This window comes from Cavia porcellus, unplaced genomic scaffold (assembly GCF_034190915.1).
Source record: "Cavia porcellus strain 051 isolate PalLab524CR breed Dunkin Hartley unplaced genomic scaffold, mCavPor4.1 scaffold_18, whole genome shotgun sequence".
Lineage (NCBI taxonomy): Eukaryota > Metazoa > Chordata > Mammalia > Rodentia > Caviidae > Cavia > Cavia porcellus.
This window is the reverse complement of record NW_026947501.1, coordinates 49300547-49327119: the sequence shown is the minus strand read 5'-3', so window position 1 is coordinate 49327119 and position 26573 is coordinate 49300547. Positions and strand designations below refer to the sequence as shown.

General features: G+C 49.8%; 1 protein-coding gene across 1 annotated transcript; it reads right to left on the bottom strand.

Annotated features, from left to right (window-relative positions):
• Positions 1-1644: 1644 nt before the first annotated feature.
• LOC100724763 (interleukin-18 receptor accessory protein-like) lies at positions 1645-25872 on the bottom strand. The gene is given in 10 exon segments (XM_063229784.1): positions 1645-2528; positions 3138-3311; positions 5227-5364; positions 6312-6463; positions 8553-8676; positions 10709-10774; positions 14436-14586; positions 24970-25159; positions 25245-25566; positions 25749-25872. Coding segments are annotated over 10 exon segments (1638 nt in total). The 5' UTR covers positions 25762-25872; the 3' UTR covers positions 1645-2220.
• Positions 25873-26573: the final 701 nt, after the last annotated feature.

The window sequence follows — 26573 nt, the reverse complement described above, 5'->3', positions numbered from 1 at the left end:
TGTGGGCGCCTCCCTCTGTGAAGAGAGATCACACGGGCACTGTGTGGCCACAGGACAGTGCCTGAGCTAGGGTCATCTTCAGACCAGTGATGTGACACACCATGGGTGCTGCTTCCCTTCACTGCCCAGGTGGGAGCTCTCTGGTCCTGTCCATCCCTTCCCACCCCATTCATCCCACCTCATCCTATCCCATTAATTCCATCCCACTCATCCAATCCCATTCATCCCATCCTACCTCATTCCATCTCATCCATCCCACCCCAGCCCAGCCGAGCCCATCAGGGTAGACCACATGGGAAGAAGCCTATTCTCCGAGCAGGAAGGAGCACTCTTCTGGCTGAACTCTTGTGAGGAAAGCAGAACAGAACAGGACCAGCCTCATCAACCAAGCAAGCTCCTGGCCTCCCGCACCTCACCCGCTGCTTGGGAGGACTGAAGGCTGAGGCTGCAAGGCTAGGACACACACGGGGAGGCCAGGATCGCCAGGTAGATGGCTCAGACCAAAGCCCCTCCAGGCTCCATCCCAGCTGCTTTTGGATGCTAGGTACCCTTGTTTCCCCAGTGCGGCGGGCTGCTCAGTCTTTTGGTGGCTGTGCCAGCATGGTGGAAGAGCTGGTCCACACCTGTCTTCTTCCTACACCCCGTCAGTCCCTAAATCCAGGGGCCCAGGGCAAGACTGCATACTTGAGGCTCTGCATGAAGCTTGTTGGCCAGGGAGACAAGAGGGCTGCACCGCGGGCTCCTCTGCTCTGCAGCTGTATCCTGTCAGAGACTGTCATCCCCAGGAATGGTCTCCTCCCTCCACAGGTGTCCCCCACACACGATGGTGTTTTCAACTTTATCGTGTTGAGAGTGTGACATGAGTTGCACCTGCATGCGGCTCTTTCCCAGGGGACTGCGAGGCACAACTACCATCAGCTTTGCAGGTCACAGGCAGCAGCCCCTGCCCGGGAGCATGTGGGATGCCCAGCTAGGACGCCAGCGAGGAGTGCGCTGGGTGTGCTTCACTGACACACTTCTCAGTGCACCCCGGGTTCCTGGTGGCACTGTCCCACGGCAGGTTCAGAAGCAGCTGCAGCTCTGGTGCCCAGAGTGGTCAGCGTGCAGTGACCAGCGAGGATGCCTGCAGCCCTGTCCCAGCCAGGTCCTGCCAGCCATCGCCCCTGCCCTCACTCTTCTGCGGCCTGGTGGGGCCAGGTGAACACAGCTCAGGACATAGAGAGCGGGAAGGTGCGCAGAACGGAAAGAGCCGGGGGCAGTGGGCTTTCTAGCTGCAGCATTTTGAGGAGCCTCCATGCTGATTTCCACAGTGGCTGCACTGACTTCCAGTCTCACTCACGAAGGAGAAGGGTCCTTTCCCCCCCAAGGCTGGCTAGTATTTATGATGCTAGATTTCTTGACTACGGCCATTCTTTCTGCATAAGATGGACCCATGGATACCCATGTCGGTAGCAGCACAACTCATCCTAGGTTAGTCTTGGAAGCACCTGGCTGCTCATAAGCAGCTCAACAGATCAGAAAATGTGGTATTTACACGCTATGGAGTACTACTCTGCCATCAAGAAGGATCAGTGTCAGTCCTTTGTAGGGAAGTGGACACACCTGGAGACCATCATGCTGAGTGACATAAAGAGAAACACAAACTTCAACATCACATGGCCTCTTTTATGTGGAAACCCAAACCATAAATAAAGAGAAATGTAAGAGATAGAAAGTAGGAAAGAGGGACACACAGCGTGCTGAAATGGGCATGGGATCAAGACGGAGGGAGGGAAAGGGGATGGGAAAGGAAGAGAGACTCACTCTGCACCCGCACTGGCTCCACACAAGGGCTGCAAACGTCACACACTGCACACATGCACTTGGGAGTTTTAAAAATGTGTCTGATGTGCTGATGTTTATCTGACTGCCCATGGGTACAGCTCTGCCTGCGACAGAGGCAGGAGGCTGAGGCAGAAGCAGGAGTCCCTGCAGGTCCAGTCGTGTTCCCCTCCCAGTCCAGGAAGTCAGGGGCCCTAACTGGCCTCTCCGGATGGACGGCAGGAGGAAGATGCTGCCTGCCCTGAGCTCACTCCATGCCCATCAGTCTCTCCTTCTGCTGGTGAGAAGCTGCCCTGGACCTTAGGCTGGGAGCGTGTCCCCGCAATCCCTGACCTGCTAGGCCCCTTCTAGCAGCACAGCCCATGGGCTGGTTCTGAGCTGGCCCCTCGCACTCCGCCGCTAGCTCTTCACGGGCATGTGGCAGCGCACCTGGGTCCAGAACCTTGAATTGGGGGCAACTGATTTTAAGCCTCTCCAAGTGATGGTTGGCAGAACTCTGAGCGCCTTTTTCACCAGAAGAGGGAGAGATTCTGGTTCTTGGAAGGAACAGAACTTAATTAAAATGAGTTTCAGCATTTGGTCATTCAAGGCCAAATTCACAGCAGCTTGAAGTTCAAAGAGTTGGGGTCCATTGAGGTAGTTGGGGCTCAAGATAAATATTCCTCTTCTGCTCTTCTTAATGACGTTCACGATGTCTTCTGAATACACTGGAGATAAAAATAATGACAGTGATTAACCCTCAATTCACAGTGACCTTGACCTCCGGGTGAATCCAGGGCCCCCAATGGATGCTCCTAGGTATGGAGGGAAGGGAACCCAGAAGGGTGAGTCCTTGTCCCCAGCTCCTCCTTTCTCTCTCTGCTTCGTGCTCTGATACTTCTACTTCACTCCACCAGCTGCTGAGGCTGGATGCTAGTGAGTCCCAGGCTCACTCTCACGTGCCCCCCAGTTTCTCTAGGAGTGCAAGTCACTGGAACTGGGCAGGATAGACCAGGAGGGTAAGGGGTGCTACTGGCATCCTGGGAGGGGACAGGGGACTCCCCTGGGTGGCTCAGGTCAAGGGGCCTGCATGTTCCAGGGCTGAGAACTTCGGTCAGCTGCACTCCACAGATCAGAAGGGCCACCACCCCTCGGGGAGACAGAGAGGCTTCCTACTAAGTCTAGGAAAGACGCCTTTGTTCTGGACAGCATCCTATGGCAGACACTATGTCGGCTTTTGCTTCCAAAGGGGATTTTGTGAGGATGGAGCACCTCATGGCCTGGGCTGATGTGACGTCCTCTATGCTCCTGTGACCCCCCTGGGTGTGAGGACCCACCTCCTCCAGGGGCCACGTCCCTTTCCAGCAAACACAAGGTGAACCCATATTTGTTTTCCAGGACCTCAGGAAACAGGATCAGGGCCAGCTGCTCCTCACTGAGAGGGGCCTCGTCCTCACTGCCCATGGAGCCCCATTTCGCATAGGACACGAAAGCATCGAACTCCTTCTTATCTGAGGGAGAAGAATACACAAAACCTCAGCCTCTCACCCTTTTCTGCAATCACAGTCCACTCAGAGGTGCCTGAACCTTGTGGTACAAATCTCTTCCTCTACGATTCAGGTGCTGGATATTTGGTTCCAGCTCAGGAAAATAATGAAATACAAATGGCCAGAGGCAGGAAATCCCAGGAGTGAGCTCACAGGAGATGTCAGACAGCACCAGCAGTACTTCAGACGTCTCATGCACCGCGGAGCCCCTGTTCCTCCTATCTCCACGGAAAGCCCCAGCACACTGGTACCTTTACGCAGTCTGGAAACCAAACCACCTAGGTCCTCCACAACTGTAACATCCTGTCTCTCCAGCTTAACTGTGCAAACCCAACTGTGCTTCAAAGCCTTGTGCTGCAAGCCTCATAGCGGCCAGGAGGGTGCGATGGGGCTCTGCTACTTGGTCCTGTGGATAAAATTCGTGTTTTTGTTACTGTGAAGGGAACCAAAAGGTATAGGAGACCTGGGATTAAAAAGGAATGAAGATCTGCTGGGTCCAGGGGCACCAGCTCCCCACCAAGCATTTAATCGTGTACTGAAGACATGGCCTCAGAAAAATCTTTAGAAATGTGTAAACACAATTTAGGCAGCTGAATGTCAGCCTGGGGGGAGCTCAAGTCCTCCATCTCCATTTGTCTGCGCCTAAAAACTTTCTGAGAAGGAGGTAAAGAAAGAGTTCTTTGCATGGTAAAAAGAGAAAGGGCACATATAAATGTTTTGCCGTTCACCGGTGATGCTCCTAAGAGGCGTTTCGGTTTTGAGAAATCTTAAGCCTTCAGAAAAAGAAGCGTGAGGTTGCGCAGGGAAGCAGTGAAGATCATGGGTCATGTGAGTCCTATCATGGATTCCATCCAAAAAAAAAAAAAAAAAAAAGCCAACTGTCTAAAACTAAATAATCAATACCAAAACCACTTCTGGCTTACAGATTCCTAGAATAGGGTTGGCCCCTTCCTTGTGCTGCTGTTATGCTATTGATAGTATGTTTGTTCTGCTTTTTGGTTTTGGGGGATTGATCGTTCTGGTGCTGGAAGTTGAACCTCCAAGAAACAAAGGTGTGTATTAAAATGGCAAATATTTTGTCCTAGTAACCCCAAGGTGAGAAAAAGCAAACAAACAAACAAAAAGTTACAGCTCTTCTAGTCTAAGGAAGCCCATGGACATGATTGCCTCCTTTGCATCTAAAGACAGGTCCCTGTTTAATGACCTTTGCTTTTATCACCCTTCCTCCCACTCCACTGTCCCACAGGACACCTGCTCCGATGTCCACCGCTGACATCTTCCGGGGTTCAGTTCTAGGCCCCTGACTCTGACTTTCTCTGCTGACCCACTATGATGGCCGTGAGGATGGCCGTGGGTGACACATGTAAGGGCCTGGGCTGGAATCCTGGCTGTCGCCTGCTGAGTTTGCCTGCATGTGAAAGACACCAGCCCGAAAGCTTAGTCCTGAGGTCTCTCCCAGGGAGCTCTCACGGCCCCCTCTGCACTGCAGCTAGCGCAACCCCACTCTACAGATTTGGGGTCCAGGGCTGGACTGCTGTTTGCCACACTGCCTGAGGATGGAGCAGAAAGATTATTTTAAAGTCCCACCAGTTCCCAGATAGCATTATCTGCAAGATCACTGGTGAATGGATTGAAACAAAAATGGATTTCTCCATCTGTCTCTATTGTGCGGCTGCCACGCAAGGACCCAGAACCCCAGGGGTGTGCCTCGCACCATCAGGAACATCCATCTTGAGGGTCTCCCTATGCTCAGCCCCAGTACCAGGGGTCATCGAAAATTCATTCCCGGCAGTGACAGCATCGCCTCCCATCTTGGTGCCCGCCCCATGTCTCTGGGCTCAGAGAGGAAGTCAGGGGGCAACACACAGGGCGGCCTTACCCCCGAGAGTTTCCCCCTTCCTCTGGCAAGTCTGGTACAACAGCAGAATTTCGATCCAGTAGGTGTAGACGAGGACGCCTGCCGCCAACACGCCAACCAGGATTGACACCGTGCCAAGCAGGACATAGAAGAGCAGCACTGGGGGGACACAGTGGCTGTGAGCCTGGTGGAGGCAGCAGGGGGCTGCGGGCAGCTTGGGGGCGCTGTGGGCTGACCAGCACCTCTTTCTTCCCTATCTGTGTCAATCACTGCTGCTGGGAACCTCTTAAGTCTACAGTCAGCTCTATAATGCTCAAGGGAATGGGTACTTCCGGGTGGACTTGATCTGAAATGTCTATCACAGTCACTAGCATTATTGTCACTCATAACCTATGACTTCAACCAGCCCATCTGCATCCTCCTCATTGCCTAGCAGGAATTATTTTCATGTTTTCCCATCCTTCCTTAGGTAGGGACTCCCTGAGACCAGGAGCTATCCCTGGCTCACTGGGGCACCCTGCAAGGCTCCTAAGGCAAACACAAACTTCTGCAAGCAGAGGCCATCTCCAAGGATGCCCTCCAGACCCAGGCACATGCTCCTGGCTGCTGGTGCTGTTCATCAGATCAGTCAATGAATGTATCCAGCCCATCACAGAGACACTGAAAGGCTACTGTTGGCTTGGAGTTTCTGCTACAGCTCTTTGCAAGGCTAAGATCTGCACTGTGCATGCAAAAGGATCCCTCTCCTTCTCCCCTCTCCACCTGTGGGAACCTGAACCCCCTCCCAGGCTGCCTGGGAGCCAGGAGGCACAGAGAAAGAGCAGGGGCACCAGGGCTCCTTTACAGCACTGGCCACAGGGGTGTTTGGAGGAAGCAGCAAGGGAAGAGTGACACGCCTTCCACAGAGCACCCATTAGAGACCCGGTGTGGCTCATGCCCTCCCTGGCTCTATGGCACTGGACAATTTGTGCATGGGTCAACATTGCAAAGCGCTTAAGAAGAGTCCAGCATCTAGAAAACGTTCCATGTTATCTCCATCCCTCACCTTAGAAAACGCTGCCCCGCCCAGCAAGGGTGTGTGCACCCAGCACCCACCACCAGCTCACCTCCTCTCTTCTCCTGCAGTCGGAGGGACCTGGTCACATTCCCAATGGAGTTCTGGGCAAAGCACAGGAACTGTCACCCCAGGTCACTCTGTGTGACTTCCTTCAAGAAGATGACACGCTCCATGACTTCCTCCTCCATGGTGGACTTAACACTGGGGAAGGAGGGAGGTTGACTGCTGGGGAAGGAGGCACCCCTGGCGGGGTCCCGAGATTTCAGAGCAACCAGCAGATCTGCATGCAGAGCCCTGGGGTCGGTGCCTGTCAAGACGCAGAGGCTGGATGGCAATGCGCTGTCTTGGCCTGCCTTCCTTCCTGAGTATGAGCACCCAGATGCAAGCTGCCTATGGCCTCATCTGACTTTCCCAACCCTTCGGAATTCCCTTGGAGGACAGATAATGGCAGTCATTTGTAAACATCACACAAATGCTACCAAGGAATAGTCATAATAGCATCCTATATGCTCAGGGATAGAGGTGACTCAGAAGTCCTGAGCCTGCACTTTCAGCAATGGAGCCGGTCCCCAGCCCTGAGCTCTGCTGTCCCACCCATGGTGACCCTTGGCATGTGGCCGCAAGTTGAATTCTCTACAATTGCCCACCTCAGACTGCCCTGCTAGAAGCCCTGCGGGTGCGGTGGTGTTTCAGCCTGTGCTGCTGGGGGCCTGCATGCCAACTCGCATTCTAGCCTGCTTCCTACCTGCTCGGGCGGTGACACGTGCGTCACCCCTACTCCTCTGCTGCTGACAGGGACCCTGCAGGCTGGAGATGGACTGCAGGAACCCCCTTGCACGTCTGCCTCCTCAACCTTCCATGCACCCCAAGATGGGATGCAGCGTCTTCCCCGAAGGCAGAAACCCTCGCAGGAGCTATCACTCCTGTCAATGTCCTGTCTTCGCTCTCTGTGGCATTGCATACTCCTCAAAAGGATGTTACAGGTGTTCGCTGAAAGGTTTTAAAAATTAAAAGGCATTGGTTTACTGCATAGGTCCTGATTTGGATCAGATCTGGGGTAAACGCAAGGATGCATCTTTGGTGACCGGCATGACTGGACCCAAAGAGGTCCACAGCCACAATCCCAGGGCTCTTGAGGCTCTGAGTGCCTCTTAGAGGACCCCACTTTATTCTGGAAAGACGCCCCCAACCCCAGTCCACTTCATCCATGGATCTGGATTTTATCCTACAGACACCTATAAAGCAGGTCTGACTTCTCCTAAGCTGTAACAGCACCCGTGTGTTTCCAGAAGGGCCAGAGCTCGGCTCCCCACTCAGAGTTAAGTGGCTTTCCCTGTTGCCCTCTGTGCCTATTTTCCTTAGGCTCTGCACTGGGGTGCCCCTTCCCCTGGGAGCATTCCAGACAGCTCCAGCTTCATGAGTCTGGACCCCTGGGCCCACGAACACAGAAGGCACGGTGTTGCTACAGTGGTGAGCCAGCGTGGTCACCTCCCATGCAGGCTCCTACTTCCCTGCCCAGCAGCTTGAACCAGCACATCTATCTGCTCTGAGGCCGTCCAGCTTGAGTTTCTTTCTGTCTCTGTCTCTGTCTCTGTCTCTGTCTCTGTCTCTCCCTTCCTTCCTTCCTCCCTCCCTTCCTTCTTTTTCCTCCCTTTTTTTCTTTGCTTCACTTTCTTTCCTTTATTTGAGACAGGATCTGGTCGTGTAGTTCAGCCTGGCCTGGAACTCACTATGTAGCCCAGGCTGATCTTGAACTTGCAGGAATGCTCCTGCCTCAGCCTCCTGAGTGCTGAAATTACAGGCATGCACCACCACAGCCGGCGTGGGTAGCCTGACTTTTAAGGCAGTCACTTCACACTGTGGCTCCAAGGCAGGCTTTAAAGCTACTTTAGAGATGGGTACAGCTCGGCAGCAGAGCTCAGCACCCTGGACCGGCCTGGATCTGATCCTCAGTACCAGCAGGAACCAAACCCGGACCCAAACCAACAGGCGCCTCGCTGCAGGCAGCCAGGGCCTGGTTCCATATTCCGAGTTGACTTCATCATGGGAACAGCGGCATGTGCCCAGCAGGAGCGAGATGGCTCTGTCAGCTCTAGGCGATGTCATCTTAGGGGGACCGTGTCCCCTGTGGCCCTCAGATGTCACAGGCACACACTGAGTTCTGCATCTTCATCCTCACCCTGGTTGGTGCTGGTGGCTCATTAAATCCACCTGCTCTCTGCAGTCTGATGATTTCTGAAAGCACCTAGTCTGCGTTTCCAAGACTAAAATTCCTCCATGTTTCTCTTACCTTTTCTCCTGAAATGTTGGAAATTCCCACAGCTGGCCAGCAGATTTGATGTACCACCTGATCATAGGGTGAAGGTCACGCTGGAAGCCAAACCGAACTGTGCAGGGCAGAGTTAAAGGTTTTCCTGGAAATGAAGAGGTGGGGAGGGGGAAGCAGGTGAGAGGGTGAGGCGTGGCTGGGGGAGCAGTGACACAGAAGACAGGAAGCGCCACAGGTGGACAATTCAGGCCCAAACTTGAAGCCCTGGGGCACTACTCTCCTGAGAGCCAGTGTGTGTCTCATGCATGTGACCGCATGCGGTCAGTGTGAAGCTCGGCACGATTGTACCCGAGGGTCCTGAGGGGGCCAAGAAGAGAGCCCAGGAATTGGGGGGTTTCAGGGGTCAGGCAGGGTGTGTGTGCCTCTGCTAAGGCACAAGGTACCAAAAGGGAAAACTTCAGTAAAAGGTATTTGCATGTTGTATGAAACCACAAGATTACTGCTGCTGTGACAGAGAAGCCATTCACGCTCAGCCGCTCCTCTGAGCACCCCGGGTGAGGGGTCAGACCGAGCTCCCTGGACACCTCACAGCAAGAGACACCAGAAACGCTCTGCCTCCAGCTATTCTAACCCGTGATGGCTGGGGACAGCACCTGAGACTCATTCCTGCAGCCCCAACCTCCCCACCAGTGGGTCTCTAACATTCCACCCTGTGCAGTGTGGCTGCATTATTGTAAGTGATTTTTGTCTTTATTCCAACTTCCTCCTATTTTCCCTCCAGTTTTGATTTTATTGGGAAGTGCTTCTGAAGCAGTCGTTATGCTGATTTTGAGGGATTGGTGCATATCCTGAGCACTTCCCAACACTTTATCTACCTCCCCCCCTCACCCAGATCCCCACTTCCTCCCTCCAAAAGCCCGCCTCCTTGTTAGCCACCATCCATCCCTTAGCTTTCTCTTCCACGTATTTGTATTTTGGGCTTTCTCATGTAAGAGAAAGTATCCCATGCTTAGCTTCTTATGTCTGGCTTATTATCCCACTTAATACTATTTCAGGGTTCATCATTTTCCTACAAAGGACGTGATTTCATTCTTCTTTATGGTTGAATTTAACACCTCTCACCCCTCACCAAATGAGCAAGTGAACTGAATGGATACCACCCCAGTTCGCTGCATTGGCATCGCTGCTTCCATCATTGGTGAGATTTGCACCACGGTACTTGTTTCCACATGTCTTTCTACAATACTAAATCTTATACTGACATGGAGAAGCACATGCATTTTAGGAAAAAGAAAAACCCCATTTCGTGTTAAATACATTCATCCTTATGTGACTGTGGGGAAAGGCACAGATGCTACTAAACTTGACAAATGAAAGGCTCCCACAAGGGAGTCTGCTTCCCCTCCACCCAAGGGAGCACATCATTTTGGAATTTGAGCAGAAGTCACAGCATTCCCCCGAAGTTCCTTTAAAGCCCAGACCAAGCAGCATATTCAGAGGCTTACAGTTACTCAAGTCGGTAAATGTATTGACACAACAGAAAAATACAACCAAGTCTTGCTTGGGAGAGTCCAAACCTATTTTCATGTTGAATTCATCAGCCAGGGATCTCATTGATTGTCCCATCAAAGCAACTCCCTACGGTCAGGTTATTGATGCTTAGAGGCAAAACTAGAGGCTGGGGCTTACGGGAAATGCATAACTGTTCAAGGCCCAAAGCTGTACTTGACACCAACTCTGCCTTCCTCAGATCATGCATAGACCAGATCCTGCAAGGACAGTGTTACAGTTTGTGTTCAGATGCCCCACCACCCCCTCAAGCCTCATGCAATCATGCACCTGGCTGAGTCTGGCATTTGTGATTGATTTGTTGTCTGGCACTGGGATTGGTGGTGTGAGTGCTGTACCCGCCCAGGGGTGGAGCCAACATACAGTATAAGGGCAGGAAGAAGGTGTGTCTTTCCTCTTTTGCTCTGTTCTCTCTTGCTGCTTGCAGTAGACTCTCAGCCAGGCCATCCTGCCTTGTAGCCTGCTGAGTACAGACTGAAACCCCCACACTGTGAGAAATAAACCTTTCCTTGCTTCACTTTAAGCATCAGGTATTTTGCCGCAACAGTTAGAGAAAAAGTAACTAAGGCAGACAGTATCATTCGAGGTGACAACCTGACCCAGCTTACCAAGTTCTACTTCCAGGACGTCCTTGGCAGGATACACAATGTCTGGTTTGAACTTGGTGTCAGCCACTAAAAGATGAAAATAAAAATCATTATTTGCATCAAGAAAGCTGAACACGTGCTGGCTGAGGATTTGGGGACACCTCCATCAGTACTTTGATCTAAATGTTCCACGTTCCTTCTGCAAATTCCACCCATTATCCTGAGGCGTGGGAACTCAGGCTTCCATGTGTACATCCCAGCTTCTGGAATGACCAGGCATCAGCCATCAGTGCTGACAAATCATCCGAGGAGCTCACACCACATCCCCCTGGGCACGTGCTCCTCACCAATCTGCTCACCCTCGTGGGCCAAGGCCTCTGCCTTCATCTCCTACCCCAGTGTTTCTTTTTGGTGTCATCTGGCTGAGGAACCCAACAGGAGGGGAAATCCATGTGATAAATACCCTTCAACTTCCTGCCACAGACTTTCAAATGTGCCTGCCGCTTCAAGTGTCCTTCTGAATGCGTCCTGCCTCCTGGCGAAGGGAGAGCTGTGGTGTCTGCTTTTGATGTCACCTTAGTCTTGCAGGCCACCTTCCCCATTTCCACCCTCTCCCTCTTGTGTCTTCAGCTGTGATTTCTCTCCTTCTCTCTCTTCTCATGGGCAGGAGCATCTGCTCATTGGCCTCTCTTCCTATCTTTGAAGTGACAAGGAGCCCTCGCCTACAGCCTGCCTTATGCATTTCCTTCCTTTCCAGCAAGGACTGGATGCAGGGCTTACGCCCCCTCCCCCTCACCCCCTCACCTCTGCAGGGTCCCAATTCTTCCCCATCTTTCCACAGAAACTGCTTTACTCTGAGTCCCAACGGACAGCCTTGCACCCAACCTACCGGGCCCCGCTTTGTACCACGGCATGGTTAGCAGCATATTCTTTGACCTCTTTCTTCTCTGCCTCTCATCCACCTTTCTGCCTCTGTCTTCCCTTCTCCATGTCCCTATGGGGTCCTTTCTCCCTCTGTGCCTGTCTGAACCTCAGTCCTGTCCCTTGCATCCTGCCACTCGCTCTGTTCTCTCTGCGGCCCATCCTAGCACCAGACCCCTTCCCTACACAGGCTCTGGGCTCCCACAGCGAATCCTCCACACCACCGCAATCCACTTCCTCCCCCCCTTCTCCATGATACCCCTGGTGCTCAGGTGTCCACAGAGTGCTGCACCATCTCCTTCGGAGTCCTGGCTCCTCTTTCCACACCTGGGAAGATGCTGGAGTCAGTCCCAGGGGCCTCTCAGTGCTGCCCGGGTGGCCTCCTCCACCCCATTGGCTTTGGGTGTCAGGAAAGCTGATGACTCGCTGCTCCGGTCTCCAGCCCGAGGGCCTCCAGGTGGATCCAGCCTAACACTCACTGGTCAGCATGACATGACACTGGTCAGCTACAACAAGGCAGTGCCTAACGTCCCCTCAGGCTTCTTCTGGATTCATTTCAGGCTTATTCAGCAATGCCACCATTTTCCCTCTGTTTCTTCTATTTTACATAAAATTGGTCCTCCTGTCCTGCTGGCTTGTGAACTTGGCCACCTTTAGTCCGCTCTGTTCACAGAGCGGCCCTGGGCACTTCTAAAGAACACGAAGCTGGCCCCCGGCCACTCTTGTGCTGACCTCAGTAGGTGACAGAAAATCCGCCTGCCTGCCCAGGTCAATGCCTGCCTCTGGTCCCGTCCTCCTGTTCCCTCATCCCTGTTCACAGTCTCCTCATTACTGGAATGCCCTTCCTCAGTGTTTCCGGAGTCTACCACTTCTCCTCACCCCGCCTCCCTCTCTACTGGGGTCCCCCTCAGAAACTGCCTCATTGACCACCATAACCTCCTGAGTGTCCTCCCCACGCCGATCCTTGCTCCTGGACTCCTGGAAAGGCTTTCTATGCAGTGAGCAGAGTGACCCATCTGCACTCTCCTACCAATACCCTCAGGGACTCCTAATTGGTCCTTGGATAAATTCCACACTCATCAAAACAGCTGACCCTTGTCTTCTGGGTAGCATGGGCTCTCTGGGGTCTCCTGGACATCAACAGGACCTGGGCCCATCTCCACTGCCCCCTGGGGCTCCTTTGTCCTCATTACTCAGGTACTCCTGGACTCTGATCATTGGGTTTGGGTTTGGGGGTGCACGCTCCCCCTTCTCATGCCACACTGTATGGTGGTCTCCCGCTCCCAATCTGTCCACCCAACAAAGTGGGAAGATCCCAGAGGCCGGCGCCAGAGCCCAGGGACTCAGGCTCTAATTCTTAGCTCTAAGGCTGATGTGGTAGAACCTCAAAGAATATGTGCATGGGAACTGAAAAGAGTTAGCGTGAGTGAGCTGATGAGGGAGACAGGAGAGGCACAGTTTCCCCAGAGGGAGAAAGTCCCTTCCTCCAGGGAGATCAGGGAGCACACTGGTGAGGGGTGACGTCACTTGGAGGAGGAAGCCATACCCACAGGGCATTCACATGTTTGCTTCTCTTCTACAGAGCAATCTGACGCCAATGAAAAGGCCAAGCTCAGAAGTGGAAAGGAAAGAAGGAGCCCAGGTCTGGGTGCACACCAGGCTTGACAAAGTCTCCCTGTGTCCAGCATGCCTGTACCTTGCAGGAAAGGGAGGCAGTCAATGAACATCTTTGGTAAGAGCTGAGCTCACAGGTCCTAGATGCTTGGGTACAAAGCCTGAAGGACTCTCCTTCTCAGGCTTTCACCCTGTAGCGCACGCATACATCAACCTCGGCTTGTTTAAATCAATGAAATCGTATAACTTATGGGTGCTATGTACATCTAGTAAGGAAAACCCAAGGAGAAAGCTGGGACAGAATTTAAGACACAAAGGAGGAACCCGGTAGGGCGAGAGAGATAGGACAGAACACTTCAGTTTGTCATTAGTCACGGAGATATGTTAGGAGGAGAGAGAAAAAGAAAGAAAAGGAAGGAAGGAAGGAAGAGAAATATAAAGAAAGAAAGAGATAAAGAGAAACAAAGAAGAAAGGAACAGAAGGAATGAAAAAAGAAGGAGAGAAGAAAGGAAAGAAGGGGAGGCCATTGATGCTGATCAGAAAGTCTGGGGAGGGAAGGATTACGGTGTTCAGGAATAATGGGGATTCCTTGTTGATGGGAGCAGAAATTGGCAAAGCCTCGCCTTGATACAGTGCTGCCTCGTGTGGCAGGAAACACAGTTGATCACAAAGCAGTGCTGTGCTGCACTCGTGGGTGGGTATGTATTTAGGAGAGGTCTGAAAAGCACCAGTGCAAAGAAATAAACTGCAGGACTGTGAGACTCTTGGGCAGGAAACCCTGACAGCCCTGGGGACACAGATCCCCCAGCTGTGGCTTCCATGCTTTGTTTCTCTTAAAAAAAAAAAAAACCACGATTTCAGGCATGCGGAACAATACTAACACACTCTGGGATTCGGCTTGATTTCACCTCATCTGAGGCTTTCAAAACTACAAATTTTCTGAGTGTGGGGGCGCATGCCTGTAATCCCAGTACTCAGGAGGCTGAGGCAGGAAGATCACTGAGTGCAAGGCCAGCCTGGTCTACACAGTGAACTCAAGGCCAGCCTGAAATGCCCAGGGAGACCCTGTCACACACACACACACACACACACACACAAAAGGACTGCAGTTTTTCACTGTCCCCGTTTTCCCTGAAAGGACAAAGTGGCCAAGGAGATCACTTTTGGGTCAAGGACGGTCTCGGAGCTCCTGGTACCATGGGCCACACTTACCGATGGTTCTCACTTGCACCACAGCTCTGGTGGTCAAGGAAGTCACGTTTGGTGACACAGTGTAGTCGCACACATACGTGCCCTGGTGGTAGTCATAAATGTCATCCAGCAGAATGGAATCGCTCTTTTCCCCAGGGAGGACTCTTCCATTCTGGTCCAAAAGACAAAAAATGTTGAAGACATTTCTGGAAGCAGGGAGTTTTAATTCACTGACCCTCGGGCGTCAGTGGAAACCTTCATGCATCCAAATCAGGAAGGAATCACTGATTTCAGAGGAGGGCACAATCTAAGCTACAAAGACCCTGTACTCAGCTCCATGCTGTGCAGTTCTTACAGGGAACAGGAGAGGAGGAGCCTGGGCACTCAGCTCTCAGAGAGCTCTTCACCCGCTGCCTCCCACTGCATGACTCAGGTCCCTGAGACAGTTTGAAGGAATGATGCTTAGATGAATATTTAAAGACATGCATGTATGTGTGCTTCCAGGAAATTGCAACAGGTTTTCTCTAGGTGAGAGTAATACACAGTTTCTTCTTTTGAAAAATCTAACCCTAAGAAACACTGCTGGAACCTGGCGATGCACAGGCACAGTGAAGCTGGTGGCTGGCAAACCTGAAGGCCTTGGTGAAGAAATGTGATGGCAGAAGGCAGCAGGAACCAGGGAACTGCACTGGCTGGTGTGCCCGAACTCACGCGGCTGTGACTCAGCCAACTTCCCGGATTCCCTCTGTGTCCACTCACCAGAGCCACGGTCACACTGGGGTGTGGGCTCACTGAGGTCAGAGATCAGTGAGACCAACAGAAAGCTGAGCCACCTACATTGACCTGCAGTGAGTGTCGGGAACAAAACATTTCAACCGGAAAGGGAACAACATCCTGGAACCAGGCAGGACTGGCAGAAACAAGGTATTGCAGAGAATACAGTCAGTTTCTCCCTTCCCAGATGGGATTGGTGAGATGTGCTTGGCCTGGGTCACGCCCCTGGCTGGGAAGCAGTAGGGTGTCCCAGACCAATTACCTAAGGGCTGCACACACTAAGGCATGGTGAAGGCCTGGGGGAGAAGGGCTGACTGACTGTAGGGGAGGAGCCAGTATATGTCTTCCCTATTTGTACCTCAGCAGCACACTGGAGTAGGCAGGGTCACCTAGCCAGTCTGCTTCAGAAGAACCAGAGTCAACATAAAAAAAGGACTGGGGCTTTCTTTACCTGCCTGTATGGAAGAAATAAAAAATATAAGAAGAGAAAACAATAAGAAAAAGCCTCCAGCCCCCAACGCTGAGAACACTGATCCAAGAACGGTAAATACAAAAGAGATTGAGGGCAGCAAACATACAATATCAAATACGGTATCAATAGATGTAAATAAATATATTCAGGACCTCATAGGTAAGTTTAAAAGAGAAATATTTAACCAAGTAAAGCAAGATATAAATAGATTAATAAAAGAAATGCTAAGCACCTCTCAAGTAGACACAGATGGAAGAATGGAGGAACACAAACAATGGAGAGAACCATTTGATGAAAAATATAAAGAAAATATAGAATACATGAAGCAGATTCAAAGACATTACCAGGAAATTAAAAAGTCCATTGAAAGCTGGCAAAACTACTTGAAAAAAACTAAGGATAGATTATCCAAACTGGAGGACAGGTTTTCAATGTGGGCTTATAAAATGAAAATCTTTTTTAAAATAATAAGGAAACAAGCAGTAACAATACAAAAGCTAGACGGTGACAAGAGGATCTATAACTTGAGAATAAAGAATGTGAACTAAGAAGCAGAGGTACAAACAAAGGAACTACAAAGGCTACTCACAGAAATAATTAAGGAAAACTTCTCAAACATAGGAAAAGGAAATGATATTCAGATATATGAGGCATACAGAACTGCAGCTACTTGCAACCAAAATAGAGCCACACAGGCATATAATAATCAAGATCCCAGAAACTGAATATAATAACAGAATATTAAAAGCTGTTAGAAATAAGAAACAGATCACATATAAAGGAAGGCCCATCAGAATTACAGCAGACTTCATGACACACGTCTTCATGACCATCAAGTCAAGAAGAGCTTGGAGTGAAATATTTCAAGCACTGAAAGAAAATAACCTGCAGCCCAGATTGATATGCCCTGCTAAACTGTCTCTAGAAATTAATGGAGAAACAAGATGCTTCCAAGACAAAGAAGAACTGGGGAAATTCTCAATCACCAATTCAACTCTGTGAAGAATACTGCAGGACATTCTAGGGAATGAGAAAAGTACCAGGATTCCAGGAACAGTGGCAGAGAGGCCTCAATGAATGAAGCAGAAAGTAGAATGAAGAAGGCAAGTAGACAACTAATTGCAAACAAAGAGCATAACAGAAATGAGACAGAGAAGGTTGGTTATAAACTCTAATATAGATGGCCTTGCTACAATACATTTTAAAAAAAGAGAATTACAGGTAGAGTAGATCAGGAGGTAGGGTCCATTGAGATGCTCTTTATAGGAAATATAATTAACCTGAAAAAGGGTATATGGACTGAAAATGAAATATGGAAGAACAATGCTCTATGGGACAGGAAGCCAGAGAGTAACAGGGGCAACTAGACCAGTATTTGTGAGTAGTTTGGAAAGACAGGCTTTAATAGGTAAAGGGATATAATTCGAGATCAAGTCCAGGGGGGAGAAAGTTTGGAACCACTTAGGTAAATAGCAGGTTGCCCCCCACCAACTTAAAACTGAGAGTCTAGGTAAGACCCAAAAATACACAGTGTACCCTGGGGAAGTGAAAAGGGAGGAATAGTCTTTAAAAGGATGGCAGAAGATATTGTTAATAGTGTATCAAGTATTAAAACCCATATTACTCACACCACTCTGCTTAGATAGACTTTATTCTATCCAACTTTTTCTACTTGCATTAGATTTGAGGGCACAGACAGCTATCCTAAAAACACCACGAATTAGCACAGTAATCATCTTTAATTTCCTACTAACTTAATTTGGAGCCCTGATTACTTATACTGGTTTATCATGACTGATCTTAGTTAAATCTAGTTTGTTTGATTACTGTTTGGTATTGACAGATTTTATTCAAAATTTGTATGATTGATAGCATGAAGTCTGAGAATTTAGGCAGTTACACTGAAGATGACAAGACTCATTATGATAACCATTCTGGCTTCATTACTACTTGTTTTTGACATTTTATACTACACACAAAATTGTGTTTTTACTGATACTGTTATGTACCAACATATTCAATTATATGGTGTCTGAAGATATAGCCAATTCTATTGAAGATAACAAGAGACAACACAGTAACCATGGTAGAACCCCTCGTACAGAGGTATTATATGTCTTTTTCGTTTCATTGGTTTATAGGAATATGTTTTGTTTTGTCTTGCTTTGTTTTGTTCCTCCCTCTAACACAGAAATGATAGAAATACATGTTAAGACTCATGCATGCGTGGAACCAATAAACATTTTATGAGAACTGATCTTATGATTCATGATGAAATGAACAAGTACTTTGAAGAAAAAGAGACACTCACAGTACCCTGGGCTGATCCAGGAGAATCATAATGTAAAACCCAGCAATATTATTATTCTTTGTTCAGAGTGATTTTTTTGTTGAACAGAACTGGTTGCAGTTTCGTTGTTTGAAACCCTAATTTATATGCTCCACTTTTGTAACTTGAATGACTTTGTAAGAAGACAATATGTAAATATCAACTTGTGATTTCTTACTGTTCATTCTTCCTTTGAAAGTATGTATTATATCTACCCATTTTGTTTTGTTTAGTCTTTCTTTAAATAAATTAAAAAAAAAAAAAAAAAGCAAAGGGGGAAAAAAAGAAAAATCTAACCCTAACAAGAGAATCCAATCGAAGATACTATGTGAATAAGCAGGGGCATAGAAACATTACAAACAGAGACTGAAGACTGAAGACCTAACTTTGCAGGACCCAGAATCAAGTAAGAAGTGAAATGCGGGCACCACCCTGCCCTGCCTAACTCAGGATCTACCAACGACTCCCTTTCCCCCAGGATGGGTCACACGTTCCGCACTATCTGCTCCCTCTTGCTTCCTGACACCATCCTACCACCGCCTGCCCAGCCTCGGGGAGCCAGGGATTGCCCTGACCTGACCTGGCATCGCCCCTTGTTCCCCTGCAGGCCAAAGCTCAGGCTCCAGCCCAACTCCAGAGGTGACAACTGTGCAGGGCGGGCACTTGTGACCCCACAGAGTCAGCTACTTCCTGTCCCCGGGGAGTGCACAGGCTGCCTGTGCCCTGTGTGATGAGGGGACATCCTATTATGGAGCTTGGGGCTTGGGCACACTGTGTAATAAGCCGTCCCCTCCCAGCCCAACGTCAGGCCCTGGGGTCTGGAGGCCATGGGTCAGAAGGCTGGGAGGGAGTCAGGGGAGGTGAGGATCCCTTATGTGCACCTGAGGCATAGGATAGACCAGTGGGGAGCCAAATATGCAAAAGTTTAATCTTTAAAACTGACAGCATTGAAATGCACATGGCCGTTAGCACCCGGACACTGGCTTGGAGTGCAGGGACCCTCACTTTCTATCTTTGGTCATGACTTTCTTTATGAGGTGAGATCAAAAACATGGTAACTGCTGCTGACCAGTGCCATCTGCGGGAAAGGGAGGGTCATGAGAGCACGGGGCACCCCCATCCACCAATTCACCAACTCTGGCGCTAGGTGACCAGGCTCTCCCCCAAAGTCAAAATAACTGTGAAAGAGAAACGTTTTGGGTCCATTCAGGACACAGAGTTAGACTCAACAGCAGTGTCACTACAGAAGACCTCTGGAACTGCTGCAGAAAGTGGCAAGGATGGTAGCACCGGGCCCAAAGGGTGCAGGTTATTTGGGGAGGGCATCATGGCAATGTGTCTCACTGTAATACAACTCTAAAAAATCTGAGCATTATGTTTTCCCATCACACCTCATATAGGGAGACAAGGCCAAGGTCAGAGCGCTGATGGCCTTTGGAAATGGTCATGTCTGTCCAGTTTGTGGCAGATGGATGGAATTGGGGTCTTCCTGTGCCAGCTGCACGAACATATGAAAGTGCAGGGAGGAGAAAGGTTTCAAGCCAGAGGCCACGTGATCAGGCATTCTTTAAAAACTGTGAATGACAGCTAGTTATGGACGCTCACGGAAACTTAAGAAGAGGTGCACACAGCTGCCTTCAAGGGCAGTGAGGGCAAGGACGTGGCGGGGGCACCGGAACCACTGGTCACTGCCATCAGATGGGCTAAGGTGTCACCTCTGACCTTCGGGTATAATAAAGTTTCCACAGGGCGTATTTTCCAGGTTTCCAACCGAGACCCAGCAGCATGGCACTGCCAACTAGGGTTGACAGAAAAGAGTTAATGCACAAAAACACTTCAGGATAAGATTCTTTTATCTAATGGGTAGCAAAATTCCTTTTCATGTATTATCACACATGACTTTTCCAAAGCTTTCTCTGATTTCCTTCCAATAGATTCTGTTTCTTTCCTTTTGTAAATTAGGGGGAAAATTAAAAAGATTCCAGAGTTCAAGTAAAAGCCAGTGAGAGAACTGAGAATTGACCAAAATGTTTCTGTTTTATGTCTGATTGAAGAATTTCCCTTCCCCTTTGCCTGCCAATGGGCAGAAGCTGGGATTTCCCAGTCCAAGTGTCTGGTACAGTTCCTGCAGCCCAAAAGGTCACTTGCAGAAGGAGGCAAAGAGTGTTAGAGGAGAATCAGATGGATGGGCGAGAACAGTTAGAGGGAGAAAAAATAACCAGGGCAAAAGGTGGGGACAGACAAGCTAAATGCTTACCAGCTGATCTCAGAGCTCCAAAGCATCTCAGAAGCAATGCTAAAACCTGGCGAGGAGTGGAAATTCATAGATCACAGTAATGACAAAGAAGAGAACCAGCATGAAACACAGGAGGAACATTCACAGTATGGGTCAGGGGCTCCTAGAAAGAACTGAGGCGTGCATTATGCTTTATGTCTAGATCTCCCCAAAAAACCTCATTATGGTAGGTAGGGCTTCAGGGAGAGATTAGATCATGGGGGCCTGATAGCCACCAGTACATGACTCTCCACAGGTGAGTTTATACCTGACTGTGACGCTAAGAGGTGATGCCTGCTGGAAGAGGTGGGTCACTGGGGCACTGCTAGAAGGATCTGCTCCCTCCTCCTGCCTTGATCACTGGCTACTTCCTGCCTGCCCCTCCACAGACTGTCTCTCCTCTGCCAGGCCCCTCGCCACACTGCCCTGCCTGTGAGTTGGCTGACTGTGGACTGAAACCTCTAAGACTGTGGGCTACAATGAACCTTTCTGCCTTTACCTTGTAGGTGTCAGATAATGTGTCTCAGCAAGACAAAACTAAGTAAGTGTGCAAATAAGTCAATACCTGAAGACACTAAAAGACTTCTAACAGCTGTGGCAATCCAGAAGAACAAAGTTCCTCTTACATGGTGATTGCAATTTTACAGTGACAGAGAGCTCTACTGCCTCCCAGGCAGGAGAGGGCTGGGTTGCACCAAGCCCACAGAATGACCCCACAGAGAAGCACTCCCAGGATTCCTCTCGAGGGTTCTACCACCCCAGGGGGGGTGGGGCTCCCAGGATTTTGGCTAAGAGTCCTGCTCGGTATAATGGATTTTAGGTTTTATGTCTGTTTCAGTGTTTAATTCAGCACAGACTCGCTATGTCCAGATTTGTATGTATTACCTCTCTGCCACCTCTAATTAAATCAATTTCTCCTTGCTCCAACTTGGTAAACACTGCAAAACATGTTTTGAGCTGGAAAGACACAAAATATGGTAATGACCTCTTTAGTACCCCATCACCAAGAACGGAATCTTTCCTTTCCTTCCGTGGAAATATCACAGCACCTGGCACCCCCATGCTGTACCCAGGTTGTGGCTGAGGACTCAGACTTTTAAAGGTCATGCACACCACGGGGTCCTGATAACACCTCACATGAACAACCCACAGCCTCACACCGGGCTGCTCCTCATTCACTGAATGTGCCCTTTATTTAATTTTTTGTCTCAGTTGCTTCTGTTTCTCTTTTCTGCTGAGTGCAGTAACAGTCTTTTGCCCAAATCACCTGACAACACAAACTTACACATACTCTGAACCCATACTCACCTTCTGGTGAGAAAAGGTTTATTAAACTATTGATAATTGCCCCTGTCACTCCCTGGCCAAAGTCTTGAGTGAATTAGGAAGCAGGTGGCTCGTGAGGATTAGAAAAGGAAGTGAGTGTTAATGTCAGACAGCTTCCATTCACCACAAACAACCCCACAAAGTCATCTCATTTTCCTTGGTGGCCGGACAGTCAGAGGCTCAGAGGAAGGTGGCAGGCAAATTGCGTCTGCACCACAGCATAAAACTTGGAAAATAATTTCATTTTCTTCCTGTGACCCCAGATACCTCTGGGTGGGATTATAAGACCTCTGAGAGCATCTGGAGTAAAGCCCAGCAGTGAGGTCAATCAGTAGTGGATTGCTGGACCGTCCATAGCTAGCACCCGGGCCAGCAACTGAGACCCCTGGCTCACGCTTTCCCTGTTGAGTGTAAGGGTTTGGATGATCACAGCTGGTACATGTTTATCTCATCTACAAATTTCACAACCCTGGCAATGATAGATAGCACATCAGGTTTTAAAATCAGAATACCAATTCCGTGATACATATGCTGATGAATGGACACAAACAAATGAGAATTTAACAGGAATAAAGGCCCGTCGTGACTGTGGTTAGAAAGTCTGTTCTATGGCTAGAACCGAGGGATGCTCCCACAGCTGCCTGACTGCAGTTCTGGTGCAGAAGCCCCACCTGACAACTTGGAGTGACGCAAGCACTCAGGGGGTCTCCCCTAACGCTGGAACAACTGTAGGTTACATCAACAACCTACTGGTAACAAGGAAGGAAAGAGTTCTGGTTTTCGCACTGATGACTCAGTGAGTACAGTACTGAATTGAACAAGGGTCAGGAAACTGCCCAGGATGATGGAAATGTGCCCCATGACAGCAGTCAGATGGGCCAGTGTATCAGCTCCAGAAAGGGCTTTCAAACATAAAAAGTCGACAATGCCTTTACTCCTTCTCCATCTAGAAACTCCAACTTTGTGTGTAGCCAGTCTCAGTGGTGGTGTGGGGCTCACAGAGCACCAGTCACCATAAGACAAATGTCAGTTTCGGTAGGAATTAGTCCAAAAGGCGACCATGTGCCAAACCTCCCAGAACACAGGGTCCAGAAATGACCCGACAGCTACTTCCTCACTGTGACAAGTGCCTGGCACCTAAGTGAGATGGTCTTAAATCACCGAAAGAAGCATTACTCAGGGCTCACATCCCTCAACAGGAGGTCATGAGGACGTCACCAAAGCCCAGATCCTGGTGTCCGACCCCATTTCAGAAGAGATGTTCCCACTGAACTTTGTTGTAATTTCGCAGTTTACTTAGCAAAATTCATCAAAACACTGCCTTATTCCATGTACTTATCACTTCTTTAAGGGGTCTGTTTAGGTCAAGGCCATTTTTCATTATATTTCTAGAAATTAGGAAAACAGAAAAGTCCTGTTAGACCAAACAACAGGTGGTTCCCTTTAATTCTGAATTAGACAATTGAGAATCTTCAAGCATAGTGGGCTCCCCAGGGTCAGCATGAGGTCTCTTACCTCATGCTGCACAAGAATAACCTCAAAATGGGCTAAAAGCTGGCATCTAAGGCCTGTTGCTGTAAAAGTGAAAGAAACCAGAAGAAAGTTCTTCTATACTCTCTGGGCAACATTTTCTTTATGGCTATAGCCCCGAAATCACAGGAAGCAAGAACAAAAGTAGACAGTGGGATTGCCTCAAATTGCAGAGCTTCTGCAGGTGAAGGAAACAGTTACCAAAACAAAGAGGTGACCACAGAATGGGAGAAGACCTTTGCAAACTGTGTACCTGATAAGCTCTTCATACCTAAAATACTAAGGAACACGGATCACACAAGAGCAAGGAGCCGCATACCTGGATTAAACAATGGGCAAAGGACACGTGCAGATGTCTCTGCCCAGAGAACACCCTGGAGCTAGAGGTTTATTTAAAAAGCTCCGAATTGCTAATCACCAGGGACGTGCAAACTAAGGACAAGGCAATGCCACCTCGCACCTGATATGCTGCTTTTAATAAAACGTGAGAGTCGGTGAAGAGGTAGAAAAGAGGAAACCCTTCAGCATGGCTGGAGGGAATATGACCCGCCACCATTTTCAGGAGAAACACTGCGCAGGCTCCTCAGGAAAGCCAAGGATGGAAGCATCAGGGCATGTGGGGAGGCTGAGGCAGGAGGATCACTGTGAGTAAGGCCAGCATGGGCTACAGGGTGAGTTTAAGGCCAGCTTCAACAACACAGCAAGATCCTGTCTCAAAACAAACAAACAAAAAAAAAACCAAACGACACAAGGGTCTACTCTGAATCTCAAAACAAACAAACAAACAAACAAACAAAAAAAAACCCAACAGGCTACTCCGCATCCATACCAAGAAGGACCTTCTGCCACCTGAGACTTCATGGACTGACCGAGGCGGCAGTATGTTAAGTGACACAAGCCAGGCACTGAAAGCAAATACTGCACAATCTCACTCCCCTGCAGCGTGAGTTCAGGGACAGCGTGAAATACAATATGAGACTCTGTCCCCCAAAAGACCAAAACAAAGTATCAAAAAGCTGATGTCCTCTTGCGCCAGGCGACTGTGCACAATAGTGGCCTCTCCCCGCTGAGTTTTGGAATACATGAAACAAGGAGAGACAGCCCCAAAAGTTTGACTCCCATCAGTGGTAATTCAAGGTAATACTTTTATATTAGAAAACACACATATCAAGTCAAATTCAAAATTTTGCACGATGTTTTAAAGTAAAAGATCAGACTTCTAACACTTATAGGGATCATGGAGGCACTTGGTACCTGCTCCTAGATGCTCCACTGGGGAGGATGCCTCCTCCCTCTCTTCCTTCCTTTCGTCCTTACTTTCCACGTGTCTGTCTGCCTGTCTGTCTGTCTTTGATTTTGGTTTTTCTGAATCAGGGTCTCACTACATAACCAATGGTGGCCTCAAACTCTCAGTGAAGCTCCTACCTCAGCCTCTTGAGTGGTGGGATTGCAGGCATGCACCTCCACGCCCAGCTTGCTGCCTGTTTCTTTCCCAAACCCTCAGAGATGTCTTCCTAGGGTGCCCTGACCCCTGGCAATGCCCCTGCTCCAGGGCAGTGAGCTGAGCTCCTCCCGTGCCTCTGCAGCAGCCCGCATCAGGGATCTCACACTTCACCCTGTGGCATTACAAACACACAGGTGGGTGGGTAGTTATTCTGGTATTGATCAGAGAGGTGACTCCAAACCTGGGGTCAGGACCCATGCGGGACATCAGGTCCCCTGCACAGGCCGGGGTAGCCTCTGAGTGGCTCTGATAACACACCCTGGAACCCACACTTGCAGGAAACCCCCACGGAGATGTTACCATGAGGACGTGTGCCTCTCGTGAACTTCAGATAACTTGGCTTACCTGGTACCAGGTCACCTCTGGCCTGTGTGTGTTCCCTGGGCAGCTGAGATGGGGACAGCGAATGGAGCCAACGGTACCCAGAAGCAGGTACTGCTTATGGGGTGCAGAGGCAGCACAAGGGGCCGTGGTCTGAGGCGCCACCTCTAGGAGGGTTTTGAGGCAGCAGGTCACCTGCACATCCGGGGCACTCCTAGGACAGAAAGGATTCCTGTGAACAGCTACCTCCAGGGTCGACAATTTGGACGCTTGGGAACGGGAATGAATTCAGGACGGACCTAATCCTGCCTCTGCAAATATATGTCCCAGCCTGGGCCGCCTCTTGGGTGCTGAAGTGAAGCGTGCTCTTGCGCTGAGTGACATGAGGGTGGCCACCAGCAATTGCCTCGACCGGACCCCCATCCCCGTGCTGTCGGTACCACTGGACGTCAACCAGGTCCTTGCCACCAGCGCAGGGCAGGGCTCTGGGCCCCCGGGTCCGATTGTGCTGATTTCCAGGGAAGAGACGTGATCGCTGTGGCTCTGGGGTGTCATAAAACAAGACAAACTCCTCCTCCTTGCCTGGGGAGTATGTCCAGAGGAGTTTTTGTATGAAACAACCTAGAAACCACACACAAAAAAAGGCAACACAGAACCACATCAGTAGATGGAACTCAAACTGGGGTGCAGGGGAGTGTTGGGTGGGAGCCGAGTGTGGGTCAGTCTGCCTCACGAAGGCCCCTGGGCCCGGAGGGATGTGCGTGTCCCCATACCCTCCCAGGCAGTTGCAGCATGGCCATTACCTTGCAGCACCATGAATGCTGGCTACATAAGCTACAGTCTCCTCCACTCAGGCACAGCCGGAGGCCATGCTGGCCATCGATCTCCTCCTGCTCCCCAGCAGGAAGGAAGTACCCTGCACAAATGTTACCATGCCACACATCTATCAGATACCCTGTGACTCTGGGCTTCCACAGCAGGCCCTGAGTGTGAGAGGGAGATGCGAGACACCTACCTGCCACGTTCAAGCCTGCGATCCTCTCTCTGCCCAGGAGCCAAAGAAACACCCATCCCCAGGCGAGCATGGTCCCCAATAATCACTGTCATCACCTCAGCCACTGCATCGTGTCACCACGGTGACAGTTGGAGCCCTCTCCAGGACAACCTCTTCCTTTCTAAAATGGGAAATGAGACAGTGGAGCTGGTGGCCAAGGTGCGAGTCACACAGGAAGCTTCCCGGGGCAGGTCCCACCCAAGGGTGCAGCCACATGCCCAGGGCCTGAGGAACCTCAGACCTCCAGCAGTGGGAGTGGCTCTTCCTGTGAGCAGCTGCCTGCACTCCCCAAGGAGAGCACCCCAAATCCAGAGCCTCTACCTCTACAACACCCAAGAGAGGGAAGGAGGAAGGTCTTATTATGCTGTTTCCCACACACAGAATTCTTTCTCTTTTTCTTGTACCGTTCTCACCTACTGTGTATATTTCCATGAGTAAGTTGAAAAAAGTTAAAATTTACATTTTCCTGAAAAGATCATCCACCCCAAGTGCACAGAAATAGCCTCTTTAACCTCTTCCTCACATCTGCAGGGAGCCCTGTAGGGGTGTGACATTGCTGCTCTGGGGGCAGGGT